Source organism: Kogia breviceps, chromosome 6 (assembly GCF_026419965.1).
Source record: "Kogia breviceps isolate mKogBre1 chromosome 6, mKogBre1 haplotype 1, whole genome shotgun sequence".
Classification (NCBI taxonomy): Eukaryota; Metazoa; Chordata; class Mammalia; order Artiodactyla; family Physeteridae; genus Kogia; species Kogia breviceps.
In genome coordinates this window covers 121,001,337-121,016,497 of record NC_081315.1, presented here as the reverse complement: position 1 = coordinate 121,016,497, position 15,161 = coordinate 121,001,337, and the positions used below count along the sequence as shown (strand labels likewise).

The following is a 15,161-nucleotide window of genomic DNA, read 5'->3' as shown; positions in this document are numbered from 1 at the left end:
CCAGTTTTTGAGCACAAAGAGTTGATATGACAAGACTTAAATACAATTGATTTGTTTCAAAATATTTTGAAACTTGTCCCCCTCCAAAACTTCATCGTTTTGTCAGTTTTCAGCAGTAGCTACTCACTTCTTGGCAAACCGAGATACCACTTAATATAATAGCAGCCATACAAACAAACAGAAGAAAGAAGAAATGTTTATTTCTGCTCAAAATTGCTAAAATGAGCATGGTGAAAGTTATTCTTGATTTGGTCCTCTTAATGAACACTGTGCCTAAATAAAATGCCAGTATAATTATAAGACTCAAGGTAGCAATTCTGACAACAGAAAAGACAAATCACATAGACTAAATTTTTGGATGCTCTATAAAGAACACTGCTCTCCAAAGTGAAGATAATGATTCTGTTTTGTAACTATACAAGACTTTATATTTGGAATAGACTAGTACAGTTGACCCTTGAACGACTAAGCAGGTCCACTTATGCCCTGATTTTTTTCAATAGCAAATATTACAGGACCACACAGGCCGACTCTAAGGTGTGTGCAAAGTTTTGACTGCGTGGAGGGTCAGCAACTCTGGGGGTCAGCACCCCTGTGCTGTTCAAGGGCCAACTGTATTTTTTTCTCTATGACTTCACCCCTTAAATCTCAGATTTAAAAAAATACCTACCATCGACCAAAACATGACTATTCATATTGGAAGTCTAGCATCTAGTATCACATTCAAAGACAAAGAGTAATAGTTAACCTGAATGTTTAACCCATTAATGCCTTAAAATAAGAGGCATTTAAGTGGAGTCAAGCATTGAGGCATTACTTCCAATTCTTAAAAAAATTTCATAGGGGCCAATCTTCTTTCAAAATGTTTTGACGTACCTTTTTCCATTCCATCCTAGTGATTTCATGTGGAGGACACAAGCTCATCGGTGACTAAGTGGGAGGTTTATCAGAAACCCTTACCCAAGGAACTGAGCACCCGAAGGTCCGACTTCAATCAGGCGACTGGCCAGGCCTTCTCCTTCCACCATTGGAGGCATTGTCGCCAGCCTGTGGCGTTTGACCAGTCGGCAGGTGACACGGGTTGGGGCAGTACATTTCCGAGGCGGAATGATGATGCGGAGCCCATTGTGTCTGCATCCTCGCATTGCACCACCTCGGGCGTCCACCATAAAACTAACCAGGAAACTAAGAATTAAAATAGAAGATTAGATGTGTTTAGAAATATCAATGGCAGATAAACGAGCTTTGCCAAGTTATTATTTTTTCCATAATGCTCTGTTCTTAAAACATGTCTTTTTTATTTATATGCATGGTGGCCAAAAATTTGCCCTTAAAAGTTATTTTACTTTATACCAATGCCTTTATTTTAGTTTGGTTGTTGTTTTAATTTTTGGATTTTTTGATCTGTAACTAAAGAAGAGTCCTACTTTTTTTTTGATAATGGTAATATTAAATATAAATTGTAAATTAAAAATATATCCAATTGATTAGAAAGTAGAATGAAATTACATAAAGAATCTTGATGAGTTTCCTTTTGTTATAAGTGCAAATACTTTTGCTTCCTTCTATGTGTGTCCTGAAAAATCCAGATTTTGAAATAATATAAGGATAGAGCAGAGAAGAAAAACTAAATTGCAGCTTTTCTAAGTAAACTCAACTTGACTCTTAAAAATTACATCTTGTCCAGATCATTTTAGTATAATTCTATGACTTAAAAAAATTCACAGGCCTTCTCCCAAGATCAAACCCATGTTCATGCAACCTGCTCCAACATTGTCTTACCCAGGATGCAGGTTTTTAACTCATTACATTCTAAAAAAAAAGAGGAAAAGCAAAATAATCAAATGTTTTGGATAGAACCAATTTACTAGTTAAAATGCACTTTTTCACTTCTTACGTAGAACTCTCTCTGCTATACCATTCTAATTCAAGGGGTAGATAGGAAACAAAGATTATAAATACCCTCTATTCTGGGTTTTGAAGTGGGAAAACCTGGGCTCATGCTAATGGAGGATATCTGTGCATCATGACTTTCCCCAAATTATAATAAATTGAATATGGAAAGTCATAGGTAGTAATTTAGAAATGTAAAGGCATCTCTATTAATTTTGCTCCTTTTTTGCCAAGCTAATTACTTGTGAATAGGGGAATAATGATCCAAGGTGACTTGGTTTGTTAATATTTTAAGTGTACCAAGAGAAAGGGTTTGTCTTAACTTTGAAGTTGTTTCCTTTGGGCTGTTTCTGCAGCTTAGTTTGAGTTCTTCTCACTATGTTAGTGTAACATTCATTAAAGCCTTGGAAGCACGCACTTTGTCAAGGACCAAAAATTAAACCAGGCAATCTGATGGTCATACACATATACACAAAGACACACACAGTGTGCACACCCTTACACAAATAACATTACTGTCTTTCCCAATTCTCCTTGCATTTGCAAGCTTTTTATACCAAAACAGAAAGAGGAAAGCACCATATAGGTGTATTATGGATCTACTGATAGCTTAACCAGCACAGAACTATACCAGATTTATCACCCCTAGATATTGCATCCATGACAACATGTAAAACATTTCAAAGGTGTTTCATCAAAGTAAGTTATGGGACAGAAACACAATACATTTATGTTATTTTTAGATAAGTGAAGGAAAAATACCTTAGCATCCTCTTCGTAGCAGAACACAACTCATTAAGCATGCTTAAACAGAACCCCTGTTGCTAGTAATACAAATGGATGTGAAGGAGCCCAGAGTGCCTGTCTGAAGCAGATCGTGCAGGATGAGACCATGAGAAGAGGCAACACACTTCTTCCCATATTCAGGAGCCGGTCTAGACCTACCAATTCATAGTCGGTCCTCTAAGTTTTTAGTATGGGGCACAAACTGGGGAGTATAATCAACAGTTAAATCCTGAAGTGTGGCTATTTCTGGTCTTTATCAAATCACAATGAGAAAATGTTGGCTGCTTTTCTTATTACTAGCGTTTAAGTAGGAATTCTTTTTTTTTTTTGGATCCCAAGAAAACAGGAGTCTACTGTGGTTTAGAATTCAGAATGAGTGTACATAATAATTAGGTTTAACTGACAACACTTTTTCTGAAATTTCTGAATTTTTGCTAAGTTTTGTATATTATCACTAGCTTGAGTTCCCCCCTCTCTCTTACTTTTATTACTAGAGTCACCAGAAGGAAAATTTAAAATATTTCAAAAATAGCTGTTTCTGGGTAAGTCACCTAGCACACGCTCCTAATGTCTCCTCCGGTTTCAAACATAAAGGGGAACCCGGCTCAGACAAGAACAATCCTTGCTGCACACCCGCCGGCTCATGCATCCCCGTTTTTATTCCGAGAGGCTCCAGCTCAAAACAAAAGTTACAAGGTTAGCCGCTACTCCGAGTTCCTGACACAGCTAACCCCTGCTTCGTCTTCAAAAAAATAGAAGTCTGTAATTCCTTTTTGAACATGCCTTCGAAGTGGAGGTCTTTGCCCATGAGCTCCTTTCTGACACCATCTAGTGCCCACTGGTGGTCCGTCAGCTCCAAAGCTTCCCACTCTGTCTTAAAAGCTTTACTGTTGTCTGCGGACATGGCCATGGCTGCTCCAGCCATCTGTTCCTGCATTAGCCATGACTGGCCGGCAGCATTATCTTGGCCCAAAATCACAGAGTAAATGCTCCAAAGCCCAAAGACATTGAGGAAATACCAGGATGCAGAACTCACCCAGGAGGCATCTAATGTGAGTAGTTCAATTTCTTGCTGTAGCATAGGCTTAAAACAGAGGGTCAGTGGAAACAGGACCTTGGTTATGACAAAGGCTGAAAATGTCACGTTGATCCATCCACCAATAAGAGTCATAGGGAGGACATTTGTGACATTGCCTTTCATCACGTTGGTGAGCATAGTGGGATCAGTCATAGGAGAAGGAGGCACAACCTTCCTTTTAGTGTTTTCAAAAAACCCGTCCTCTGGGTTGTTGAAGTAATATTTTCATGTCAGGAAAGACCGTTTGGGAATGTATTTTCCATTTTCCCTGAGGACTCTGCTTCGAATTAGGACTTGACTGTCGGAGACTTGTTCCTGGGTGAGCTTCTTGTCACTCTGCAGCAGGATGGACATGTAGTGGCAAATCATGCCCATGACGAAGGTGATGATGATGATGGCAAGACCACCCAGAGGCAGATGTTGGAGTCGAGCGGCAGCTCCGGCCCCGCCATTTTCACAGAGAGCCGGCTCCTGGCCGGCTGTAGCTGGCTTGATCTTCACGGGGGCGTGGGCTACGGGGCTCCTCATCAAGTTCGCCTCTGGGACTTCTTACAACCCCCAGCCAGGTGAGCCTGGGACAAAACCACAGCCTCGGCCCTTGCGCCCTTCCCACCGCCAGGCCACCAGGCCACCCACTAAGTAGGAATTCTTAAAAAATTATTTTCTATTTGCTTTTTAAAATGCACTATTGCTCAAAAGAATGAAAGAACTGGTAACGCTTCTAGATGACTATAAAGGTTCCTTTTCCATTTTACTATTTTCTTTTGACTATGATATGTTGATTTTCATCAAAACTAGAAAAAAGTGACTTAAGTTTCAACCAGTGCTGTTCCAAACTCATTGCTATATTTCTGACGTTCTCTACTTTCTCTGATTTTGTTTCATCTTTTGAATACTAGCAGCACTGGTGAAGAACAGGGACTCAAACTACTAAGGAAGTATGATACATCTGCTTAATATGATCAATCTTCAATACTATTTGTACCATTTGAAGGCATTTAGGGAATTTTCCAATTCATGTTACATGCTGTTCTATTTCCACTATGTTTATTCCAGTGATGGCTTAGGGCCTATATAACATCCCCATTTAGAACATCTTCTAGAGGTGCATTCTCTAAGGCAGGGGTCCCCAACCCCCGGGCCATGAACGGGTATCTGTCCATGGCTTGTTAGGAACCAGGCCGCACAGCAGGAGGTGAGTGGCGGGCAAATGAGTGAAGCTTCATCTGTATTTACAGCCGCTCCCCATCACTCGCATTACTGCCTGAGCTCCGCCTCCTGTCAGCATTATGGTGAGTTGTATAATTATTTCATTATATATTACAGGGTAATAACAATAGAAATAAAGGGCACAATAAATGTAATGCTCTTGAATCATCCCCAAACCATCCCCCTGACCACTGTCTGTGGAAAAACTGTCTTCCATGAAACTGGTCCCTGGTGCCAAAAACGTTAAGAGACTGCTGCTCTAAGGAATGAACTGAAGTAGCTACGTTCTTGGCTGAAACAATGTTAAAGTAACTATAGGTTTGATTACTTTCTCTGATTTTGTGTCATTGACTGATCTTTTAAAAATTCTCTTTTGTTCTCATTTACTCCATAATTTCCACGCCCCTTTTCATGCAACAATTTGTTACCCTCCTAGTAAGTGCCAGGTACCCTGCTAGGAACTGAGTGAGAATACAGAAAGTAAACACATAGTTGCTGCTGCCAAGCTGCTCACAGTCTAAGCCCCAAGTGTCACATGATGGTTTCACTCACCCAGAATCACTTACTTTCCTGGTCAATGAGAAATGAATTAAACCATATATAGAAGCCGTATCAGTGTCACAATGGCAGTGACCTTGTTCTCCATATTTCTTCCTGTGTCCCCCCAGTGCCTAGCACAATGTAAATAGAGCACATAGTAGGTAGTTAATAAATAATTGTTGAACAGTGAATGAATGGAAGAGTGAAAATGGTAAGTTGTGAGAAGCTGTATATATTTATTTCTAATTGAGAAGAAGCCTAAAGTAGAAGGTTATTTAATTCTCTGGTCCCTGGACAAACAATCCAGTCAGACCTCATTCAAATTACAACACTCATATTTCAGCTCATAAAATAGCAAAACAGTTGAGAAGGACCGACCTCAATGTTAAATATTCCTCTATAGGTATGTTCCTGCTCCAAAATGAGAGACCCGATATATTTATTTCCCTTGATAGAGGATGAAGAAAGACCAAAGATTGGAAAATAAAAGAACTTAAAGACCGGAGCTGCAAGTAGATAAATTTAACTATATGTGTCTTGGTGTCATCACAGATCTGGAAAATTATATTTAAGTGCTGCACTGGAACACAAAGCAAATTGGAAAAAATTAGGTACCAGTGTGAATAATTCAGAGAAAAGAAAAATTAAATTTCCAATGAAAACAAGTTTTTGTGTCTTTATCAAATAACTAAAGGAAATGCAACAGAGTAACAAAAAGCAAGAAGCTCTACTGAGGGAATTCTTTGACGAGAGAGACAGAAAGAGAAAGAAAGAGACAAAGAAAGGGGTGGGGAGGGAGGGAGGGAGATGGAGGGGAAAGTAAATCAGAAGGATATCAAGAAAGAAACAAAAGCATTGGAAGTCATGAAAGAGCTAAATACTGATGGTAAAAATGAATAAAAATGTTTGCAAATTCAGCAAGAAAATACCCCAAGCCAATCAGACTCAAATAATGTAACTGCAGAATAAACAACTAATTAAAAAGCTGACTATGTAGAACTCTATACCAAAAGAAGTCTTTTCTTCAAATAAGAGGGAATAAGAGAAATAATGATTCAAATTTATGTCTAGTGCTGATGAAAAATCTTTTAGATAAAAGTCAACATGCTAATCATTAATCCCAATAGTTTGTAATATAAAATTGGGTTAGCATTTGAGCATTTTCATTTAAAAAGATCAGAATCAAAAGGTGTCACTATTTGGATAGGTAGTAGAATTAGTGGATAGTTATTTTGTGATGTATAAAACAATTTCAAGGGACGTCCCTGGTGGCACAGTGGTTAAGAATCTGCCTGACAATGCAGGGGACACGGGTTCGAGTCCTGGTCTGGGAAGACACCACATGCCGTGGAACAACTAAGCCCATACGCCACAAATACTGAGCCTGTGCTCCAGAGCCCGCGAGCCACAACTACTGAGCCTGCGTGCCACAATTACTGAAGCCCGCGCGCCTAGAGCCCGTGCTCCTCAACAAGAGAAGCCACTGCAATGAGAAGCCCATGCACCACTACGAAGAGTAGCCCCCGCTCGCCACAACTAGAGAAAGCCCTCGCACAGCAACGAAGACCCAAAGCAGCCAAAAATAAATAAATGAAATAAATTTATTTTAAAAAAAATTTCAAAAAGCAGATTATAAAAGACCATTTTACTTCTTTTGGTACCATAGGAAAAAGTGAAAGGTTGGAAAGGAGGGAATCATGAGATGAATCAGTTCACATACAAGGTTTGATTAAGTAAATACGATTTTCTCATATTTTCAGATTAAAAATGGGATAAGATAATGCCTATAAACAGTTGGAGATGAAAGGAGTTGAAGCAAAAACATGTAATTAAGTATGCACAGGGGTATCATATATGGATTAAAGCTCAGCCCCACTGTTTGTGAGCACTGACTGAAGCCTCATCCGTCAATGAAGGATAATCATACCACCACTTAAGGGCAGAGTGAGGGTTAAATCATGTCCGGGTAAAGCACATAGAATTCAATAAATGCTTGTTCCCATCATTTTCCTTTCCTGGCACCCATATGATTTTATATATTTGGAATGTCTTAAAAATTATAGTATAATACCTAAAAAATAAACAGAGAAACTAACGTTTATTAAATACCTACAGTGAACCCGGAACTTTGCTAACGCAGTTTAATAGGGAGTTTTCATTGGTTTATGAACCGTACTATTCAAAGAAGATATAAAAATACTATTATCACAGAGCACAAGATAATGCAGCAAGCACCATGCTCTTTCCTGGATACAACTCTGATCTACCAAGAGATCGATCCCTGTCTTGAATTACTGCTGTAACCTCGGGCAAGTCACTTAATATCTTTAGGTTTCAGTTTTCTCATCCATAACATGAGAGACATTAAATTCTTAAATTCTTAAACTCCAAGGTGGTCTTCTGGTGTTAAAATTCTAACTAGGTTAGGCAACCTATTGGAGTATTCCATTTCAGATGTTCTGGAAGCATTCCTATTTGGAAAATAAACTGCTACTCCTGCAAGAAATATACACTATTTTTGCTGTATGGTTAAAACAGTCAAGGAGCAGTTTGGCAGAAAATGTATACACATACTGCACTAAACATTGACTTCAGACTGTACAGACAGAAAACATCACGTAACATACTCGGTTTTAATTGTATACCTTACTCTCCAAATGAAATTCAACAATCATGCAAAGTAGAAACTCTTATTGACGTTTTCTAAATTGTGAGATATGTTATCACAATTTAAAAGGAATAAAAGCAAAAGCAATCCACCATTATTATGCAGATGACTTGCCTAGGAATATGTAGTTGATTAGCTAGACAGGTACATGCTTCAGAAGAGGCAGCAGAAAACAATGATTCTGCACTTTTGAGGACTATATTCTCCACCCCGAAAGTTATGAATCCTTAGGTTTACTTTTAATTCATCCAGGACCATGGGTGGGGATGGGGAGGAGACTGCAGCATTCAGAGTTAGTTATTGATTGAAAATAGGGAAAAAAATGTCATCAGGGTGCTTCAGTGATCCACATATACATAGCAAGAGGGCCTTAAATTAAATCTGATTTCTGGGGTTCTATGAGAAAACCATATCATGAGCTCTTTCTCCTCTATAATTTCCTTAATTTCTTCCCAATCTTTGAAATTCCATGAATTGAAAAGCTGATGAAAAACGGCTTTGAAAAAAGTGCCTCAAACTTGTTAAAATCACAAAAAAAGTATTTATCACTCACTATGTTCATGTATAGAAACATAATATTTAGTGTGCATTTCAGAAAAAAGTAAAAGAATGGATGTAAATTTTTCAAAATTGAAAACTGTTTTATTTGTAGACAATCTTTAGTATCATGATGGATGACTGTAAAATAAAATACAATAATCAGCAGTTTGATAAGAACCTTTATAAAAATAACTTTATTAAAATAAAATAGAATAATGGATATTTTTAGAACACTGGAATCACTCTATAGCACAATTTGTAAAATATCAAAAGGCTGCATTTAAAGTAGTACTAGCAAGCAGATGCACTATTAATAAACTTTCAGCCCTTGGTTCACCTAGAATATAGTTAAAAAAAGAACTCTGCTAAGTGACGCTTAAAATCATAACCTTTACTATAACTTGAAAACAGCTCAACCAATTTGCATAATTGCTGGAATAGCATTTTTCAGCTCTATGTAGCACTTGTTCTCACAAAAGAAGCTGAGATATGGAGACCCATGACCAAGACAGGCTCTCACTTTAGGTCTACATTCATTTTGGTACAACCCCACCTAATTTCCAACAAAATAAGAAATACCCACTTTCTCTTTACCATATGGCCATGATTTGGAGAAAATACATCATTCTCCCTCATGCTCTCTTCTCTCTCTCTCTCTCTCTCTCTCTCTCTCTCTGGCTAGGTATGGTCACACTAAAGCATCCTGAGGCAGGGTATATGCAGAAGGAAATGACAAAAGGAGGAGAGGAAGAGGCAACATGTTCAGAGAAAGAATTATGCAGAAGTTCACCTGCTGTTGTCACGATCAAGACATGGAGAGGTGCGGCTGCAACAGAATAGATACTTTAGCACAGAGAAGGAATGGATAACGTGAAATATAAAGAAGGAAATCAGAAGTGATTTTCAACTGAGATATATTATTTATATACTAATACCGTATTCATTGAAAAAACAATGGAAATACAAATGAGATACAGCTCTATGCAAATGCTGAGAGACGAGCCAGGTACAGGGGCTCTGTAGCAACTCCCAGGTTAGGGAACTGGGATATTATAAAATCACTGGACATGGATTTGCAGCCTTATTCCACTCTGGCTTACTTGGGCACTTAAAATCTAAATGTCCAAGAAGCTACAAAGCATCAAAGGGCATTATAATGAGAGTTATAAAGTTTTCAATTTGATGGACATAGTTTTGCCGCCAAAGCTTTTCTTTCATACTTTTAATACTTTCAAAATAACGGTAATGACCTTTTGGGCTCTTACAGAAGAAATGCAAACAGAAAAGGCACAATTTAAAAAATAGCTCCAATGACACACAATAGCATAAACTATAAGGCAGAGTAGGTAACATTAATTACCTACTAGTAAGTAACAAAAACTATGCAAACAAAATCTTAGTGCTTTTCTCAAGACTTTCACTCCCTGTTTTGGGGATTGCTGTCTTCCTCACTGGTCATATTGTTGAATCCCACTTTACAGTCCTGCCTTTCACTCCTCTTCTACCTGAGTCTGCTCTTCCTCAAAACACTCCATACGTTTTTCACAGAGTCCACTTGGGTTTTCAACACCTGATGATATACAAATGGATATACATATCCTTTGGACCAGAAACCCAGCCTTACAAAACAGTTGTTTTGCTACTTATAAAATAATTTTCTTCATCCAGAAGAATTTAACTTCATGTACCTTTAAAAAAAGGAGTGTTTGAAATACACTAACAGCTAAATTAACCTCTATATGTACTTAGATAAATATTAACGTTGTCAAATGAGGAACAGCTTTAACTTCCTTGAGTTTCAAATATCACCTTCCACTATTTGAGCTAACAGCTCTACATTTTTAAAAAATATTCTATATTTTTTAGAGTAGTTTTAGGTTCACAGCAGAACCATCTTCAACATGTTTTTATGAAAAAGAAGTCCTTTAAAAGATTACTTTCTTATTGACTTCTAGTTACCATATCTTATAGTATAACATCATGAATTGACATTTATTTGTTGGCACTTGGCTGTTATTAAAAAAGTATAAACATAAAGACTTTCAAAATAATATTTCAAATGAGTCACAAAACTAGCTCTCACTAGGAACTTGTGCCTTACATCTGTTGATTCATTATGCACTTATGAAATAGGGAAGCTTAAATTCAAATTCAATCTTGTCCAACCTTGTGTTGGATGTGATTATGACTGGGATACTAGAAATAATAATTGTTGGTTAGAGTGTGAATCAGTAAGGCAACTTCTTCAAGAACAACAACAAAAATATTACTGTCAGCCTTTCTTTTGCTAGCTATTGGCTGTATCTCTTGGTCAGAACAGATTTTTTAAATCACTGATACCTCTTCTCCTATAGTGACAGAAAGTCATCGGAAACAGTAGAAGTAAAAGAAAGTCACTAATAGTGCTTATTGGTAGAAGCTGTGTCTTCCATTAATCTAAAATCCCTTTATCTAAACTAATAGAACATTATACATCAAATTAGTGGCATATGCATATAAAAGCTAACTTTATTATCCCTTCTATCAAAAACTATTTTTTTCATACATTTTGGGCAGATTTTGAAGTGGCTTAGGAATTCACCCAATTAATTAAAGAGAAACGCAGTTCCTTGAAAACTATATAAAAACTATTACTCAGGAATCTGGTGTATAATGAATAAAATTACATGTCATTGTTATATGATATATTATGAATGTTATTCATATACATTCATATCATGGTAGCTTTCAGATACCATCACTTTCAGAATCATTGAGTTTTCAGTGGTAACTACCCATCCTATTAGAGTCATCTTTTGCACTGTGTTCATTCAAATACTATAGTAGAGACACAACTTTATGACAGATTATCTGATTAAAAATAAGTCAAACACTGCCATTATGAACTGTACCACATTGGTTATTGTCATTTAGAGGATTCAGAAAACATTTTGTTTCACTGATTTGGAATTTGTTAAAGATGTGGAAAATGTGTATGTTGATTGTATGAATACTAACGGCTATAATCTATTGAGTACTTATTCTTTCTAGGCAAAATACTAACTACTTAAGAAGCATCTAATCCTTAAAGCTCCACTATGGAATTCATAATATAACATTATCTTATAGGTAAGTAAACTGAAACTTATATATTTTATACAACTTGCCCAGTGTCACATATTGAGTGTCAGGGCCAGGATCTGAATTCTGATTCATCTGATTCCAAACACACTCTTAACCATCATGTTATCTCTCTTCCAGAGATTGTCTTCCAAGTTCAAATAACAACACACAGGTGTGTTTCTTAAAGGTAGTGGCTAGGTTTTACTCATCTATTTTCCTTAGTGCCTGGCACAAGGTTTGATACATTGTAGAATTCAACAGTGTGTGAACAACAAATACTTAAGTAAATGGAAAGGATAAAAAATATTTGAAGTAACTAGTCATATGTTAATTACCAAAGTCACCCTTAAAGTCAAACTTTTATTAGGCAATTTTGTTCCTTTCTAACAGTTTGTATAAAACATATATATCTGCTCTATTGGTACTTGTAGAAAATACCAGTGCCAAGGCCCCAGTGACAGAGACTGTGATGTAATTGATTTGAGTTGGGGCCTAGGCATCAATATTTTTTAAAGCTCCCAGGTGATACCAATGTACAGCCAGAGTTGAGGATTAGCATCAGTGATCAGGTGTGAAGTTCACAGAAAAACTGATTTATTAGAGACCAAAATTTTAAAGATCCTTATTTTAATGAGTGATTAAACTTTAACCACTGGATACTCTTGTTTCATAATAAGTAATCAATTCTAATTACTTATACATGTATCTAGTTTTATACTATTGGTATGTATATTGATGTACTTCATCTGAGTATTTTACTGCCCTTCAGTAGTTAAGACTTCTTTAAGAAATTTCTTTTTTAAAGTAAATTATTTTGGAAATTGAAATATCACCATAACACTTTGACTCTTTTATAAATTCAGTTACTAATAGTTAATTACATTTTGCTTAAAATAATCTTGCCACTTTGTAGGCTGGGTATGGGCTTCATATACTAGACTATGGTTTCTAGATCCATCAACACTCTAGGTCCAATTTTCTTTTTTTTTCTTCTCATCATTGTTGAAAAACTTAGTAGCAGAATGCAATGATATGCTTTTTGAATAATGTATAGCTGTCAGATTTTAATTCTTTTATACTTAAAAATATGTAAGTAAATTTGGATGAGGTTTAATTGGTTTTTATTCCCTTGAATAACACCTGCATCAAGGACTAGCTTTTACTTATTTAACAAAGAGGAATATTATGATTACTTTCAATAACTAATTTTACATTCATTCTCCAAGCCTTTAACTGAAGATCAGGCTAAGAAGTACAACATTTTTAACTATAATATCTTAGAATGCTTTCCTGAAAGAAGAATATTTTAGAATAATCAGAACAAGAAAGGATCTTCTAAAAGTAGTTCTGGGGATTATGGAAAAGGAGTTTGGGATAATAATTTAAATCAAAATATTATATTAAGTTAGATAAAATATGAGCAGTGATTAAATAAAAACATCTTAAAAGTTTATATGTAATTATGAAATGACTATACAACTTGACACCATTAAAATGTAAGGAAAAAAGCAATCATGAAGAGTTTACAATTTAAAACTCCTTAAGGAATTTATATTCCACATAATTGAATTCTTATAACTTAAGAACATCTTTAAGAATGTTTAAAATTATTAACTCAAAGCCCTACTTTTTAATCAGTTAATATAAATAGGCAGCATTTCTTAAGTAGTGGCATATATATTATCTGGATGACTTTTAAAAGATATCTGGGAACCTGACTGGTTGCATTCAAATTTTCCTTTTTAGAACATCCCTACTTCAAACAGCTTGCGAACTCCTCTATACATTTGTATGACTCACACTTCTGTAAACATTATTTTAAATGCATTAATACATAAGCAAAGGCATTTATTAAACTAGTCAGTTTATCTTAGTAAATAGAAATTTCAGAAAAGCAAATGATGCCCCTCTTTTCAAGGACATCTTAAAGACAAAAACGTGAACAGTAAGGAGGCCACTGGTAGACTCTGGTTAGCTAGCAAGCTGTTTGACGCAATTCTACGACTTATTTTAAAACAATGGTCAGTTCTTCTATGCTGAATTCAACGCTTTTTGCTGGTTTGTTTGTGTGGATAGAGTCCATGGTGGATAAAGCAGTGACAAGTTTTTAAAAAGGTCACTTCCCCTGTAAGCTAGCCATGAGCTAAAGCTACTGGACAAAGCTGTTATTTTCACTCATCTCTTTTTACCTCTTGATCTGGATGCATAATATTGATTTACTTACCCTGAATGAATAGGGCTGGAAGAAAGAGCCACGTTGTCTAAGTTCTCAGTGCCCCAGCTTAGACGATAAGAATTCCTTTCTGCCTCCTTGGCTAGAGTTGACACCTAAACACAAAGAACACTGGATTTAATAAAAAGATGTTCCTTCAATTAAATTAAAATAGAATGAACTTTAAAAAAATGGCGTTACAGGAAAGTGGTATTACCTGGAAAAACGTTCATTTAAAAATATGATAGAAGACCAAGGCATTTAAAATGTATCTTTATAATGCATTCCCATTTAAATTATATTATTGATATAGGATCACATTTCTGTAAATGTCTTTGAAAAGAGTAGGTGTTCATCTACTTCCTACATCCAGCCAAAGCTGATAAAATTATATCTAAAATGAAAATATTCCATAACAAATTCTACATCTTTTCTAATAGAAAACAGTTTTAAATATAGAGAGACATTTTAACCTGTACCTTTCATCTTATACCTTAAATGCATCCTACCTTACATTTTCCTTTAATAGAGATTTTATAAAGGAATTCAGTTTTATATATAATGTCTACACGGAAGAATCCAGTATAGCTGAAGAAACAAGCAGTATGTTATTTTAGAAAAACTCTGCTCACTTAAAAATGCAGCAAACATTTTTTATGTTTTAGAAAAACTCTTAAATCCCTTATCCTACATTATCAACTGAATTAATACAATTTTTTTTTAGATGAAAAAACTTCCTCTGGACATTTCCGGCATCAGATAATGCTAAAAAGCTCTCCAGAAAGCAGAAATGGGAAGGCAAGAAGTCACATACCTGGTGACTGGGAATCACAACTGTATCGTCAATCATGGCACTGTCCCTCAGGTATGAGGCATGGCTCAGGGTGTGAGACCTGTCGGAACTGAAGGATCGAAGGCTGGTAGGTTGGCAGGAGGTCATGGTCATATACCAACAGCAGTAGTAGGGTTGGAAGGATGAAATGATGAGCCGAGCAGGAGAGTGAGAAAAGCGTGCTATTAGCTAACAGTGCAACTTCCAGGGGGACATAAATCGCAACCGTGGAAGAAGGAAACACAGGTTTCTGTGTTGCCGTACCTCTCTGTCCAACAACTAAACTAATGTATCTTTTCAC

The 15,161-nt window shown here is 36.3% G+C and overlaps 1 protein-coding gene and 1 pseudogene across 50 annotated transcripts in view; both read right to left on the bottom strand.

Moving 5' to 3' along the window:
* ANK2 (ankyrin 2) overlaps positions 1-15,161 on the bottom strand; it is a 689,273-nt gene that overhangs the window by 49,646 nt on the left and 624,466 nt on the right. For 30 of the 50 annotated variants that reach the window (XM_067036535.1, XM_067036514.1, XM_067036521.1 and 27 more), the window contains 4 exons: positions 14,843-14,945; positions 14,041-14,144; positions 9,505-9,540; positions 961-1,185 (listed from right to left, as the gene is read on the bottom strand). In XM_067036535.1, coding sequence (XP_066892636.1) covers positions 961-1,185; positions 9,505-9,540; positions 14,041-14,144; positions 14,843-14,945 — 468 coding nt within the window. The remainder of the gene's footprint in view (positions 1-960; positions 1,186-9,504; positions 9,541-14,040; positions 14,145-14,842; positions 14,946-15,161) is intronic. The other 20 variants (XM_067036530.1, XM_067036516.1, XM_067036525.1 and 17 more) reach the window with 1 other exon arrangement.
* LOC131758794 (ER membrane protein complex subunit 3 pseudogene) lies at positions 3,377-4,270 on the bottom strand (annotated as a pseudogene).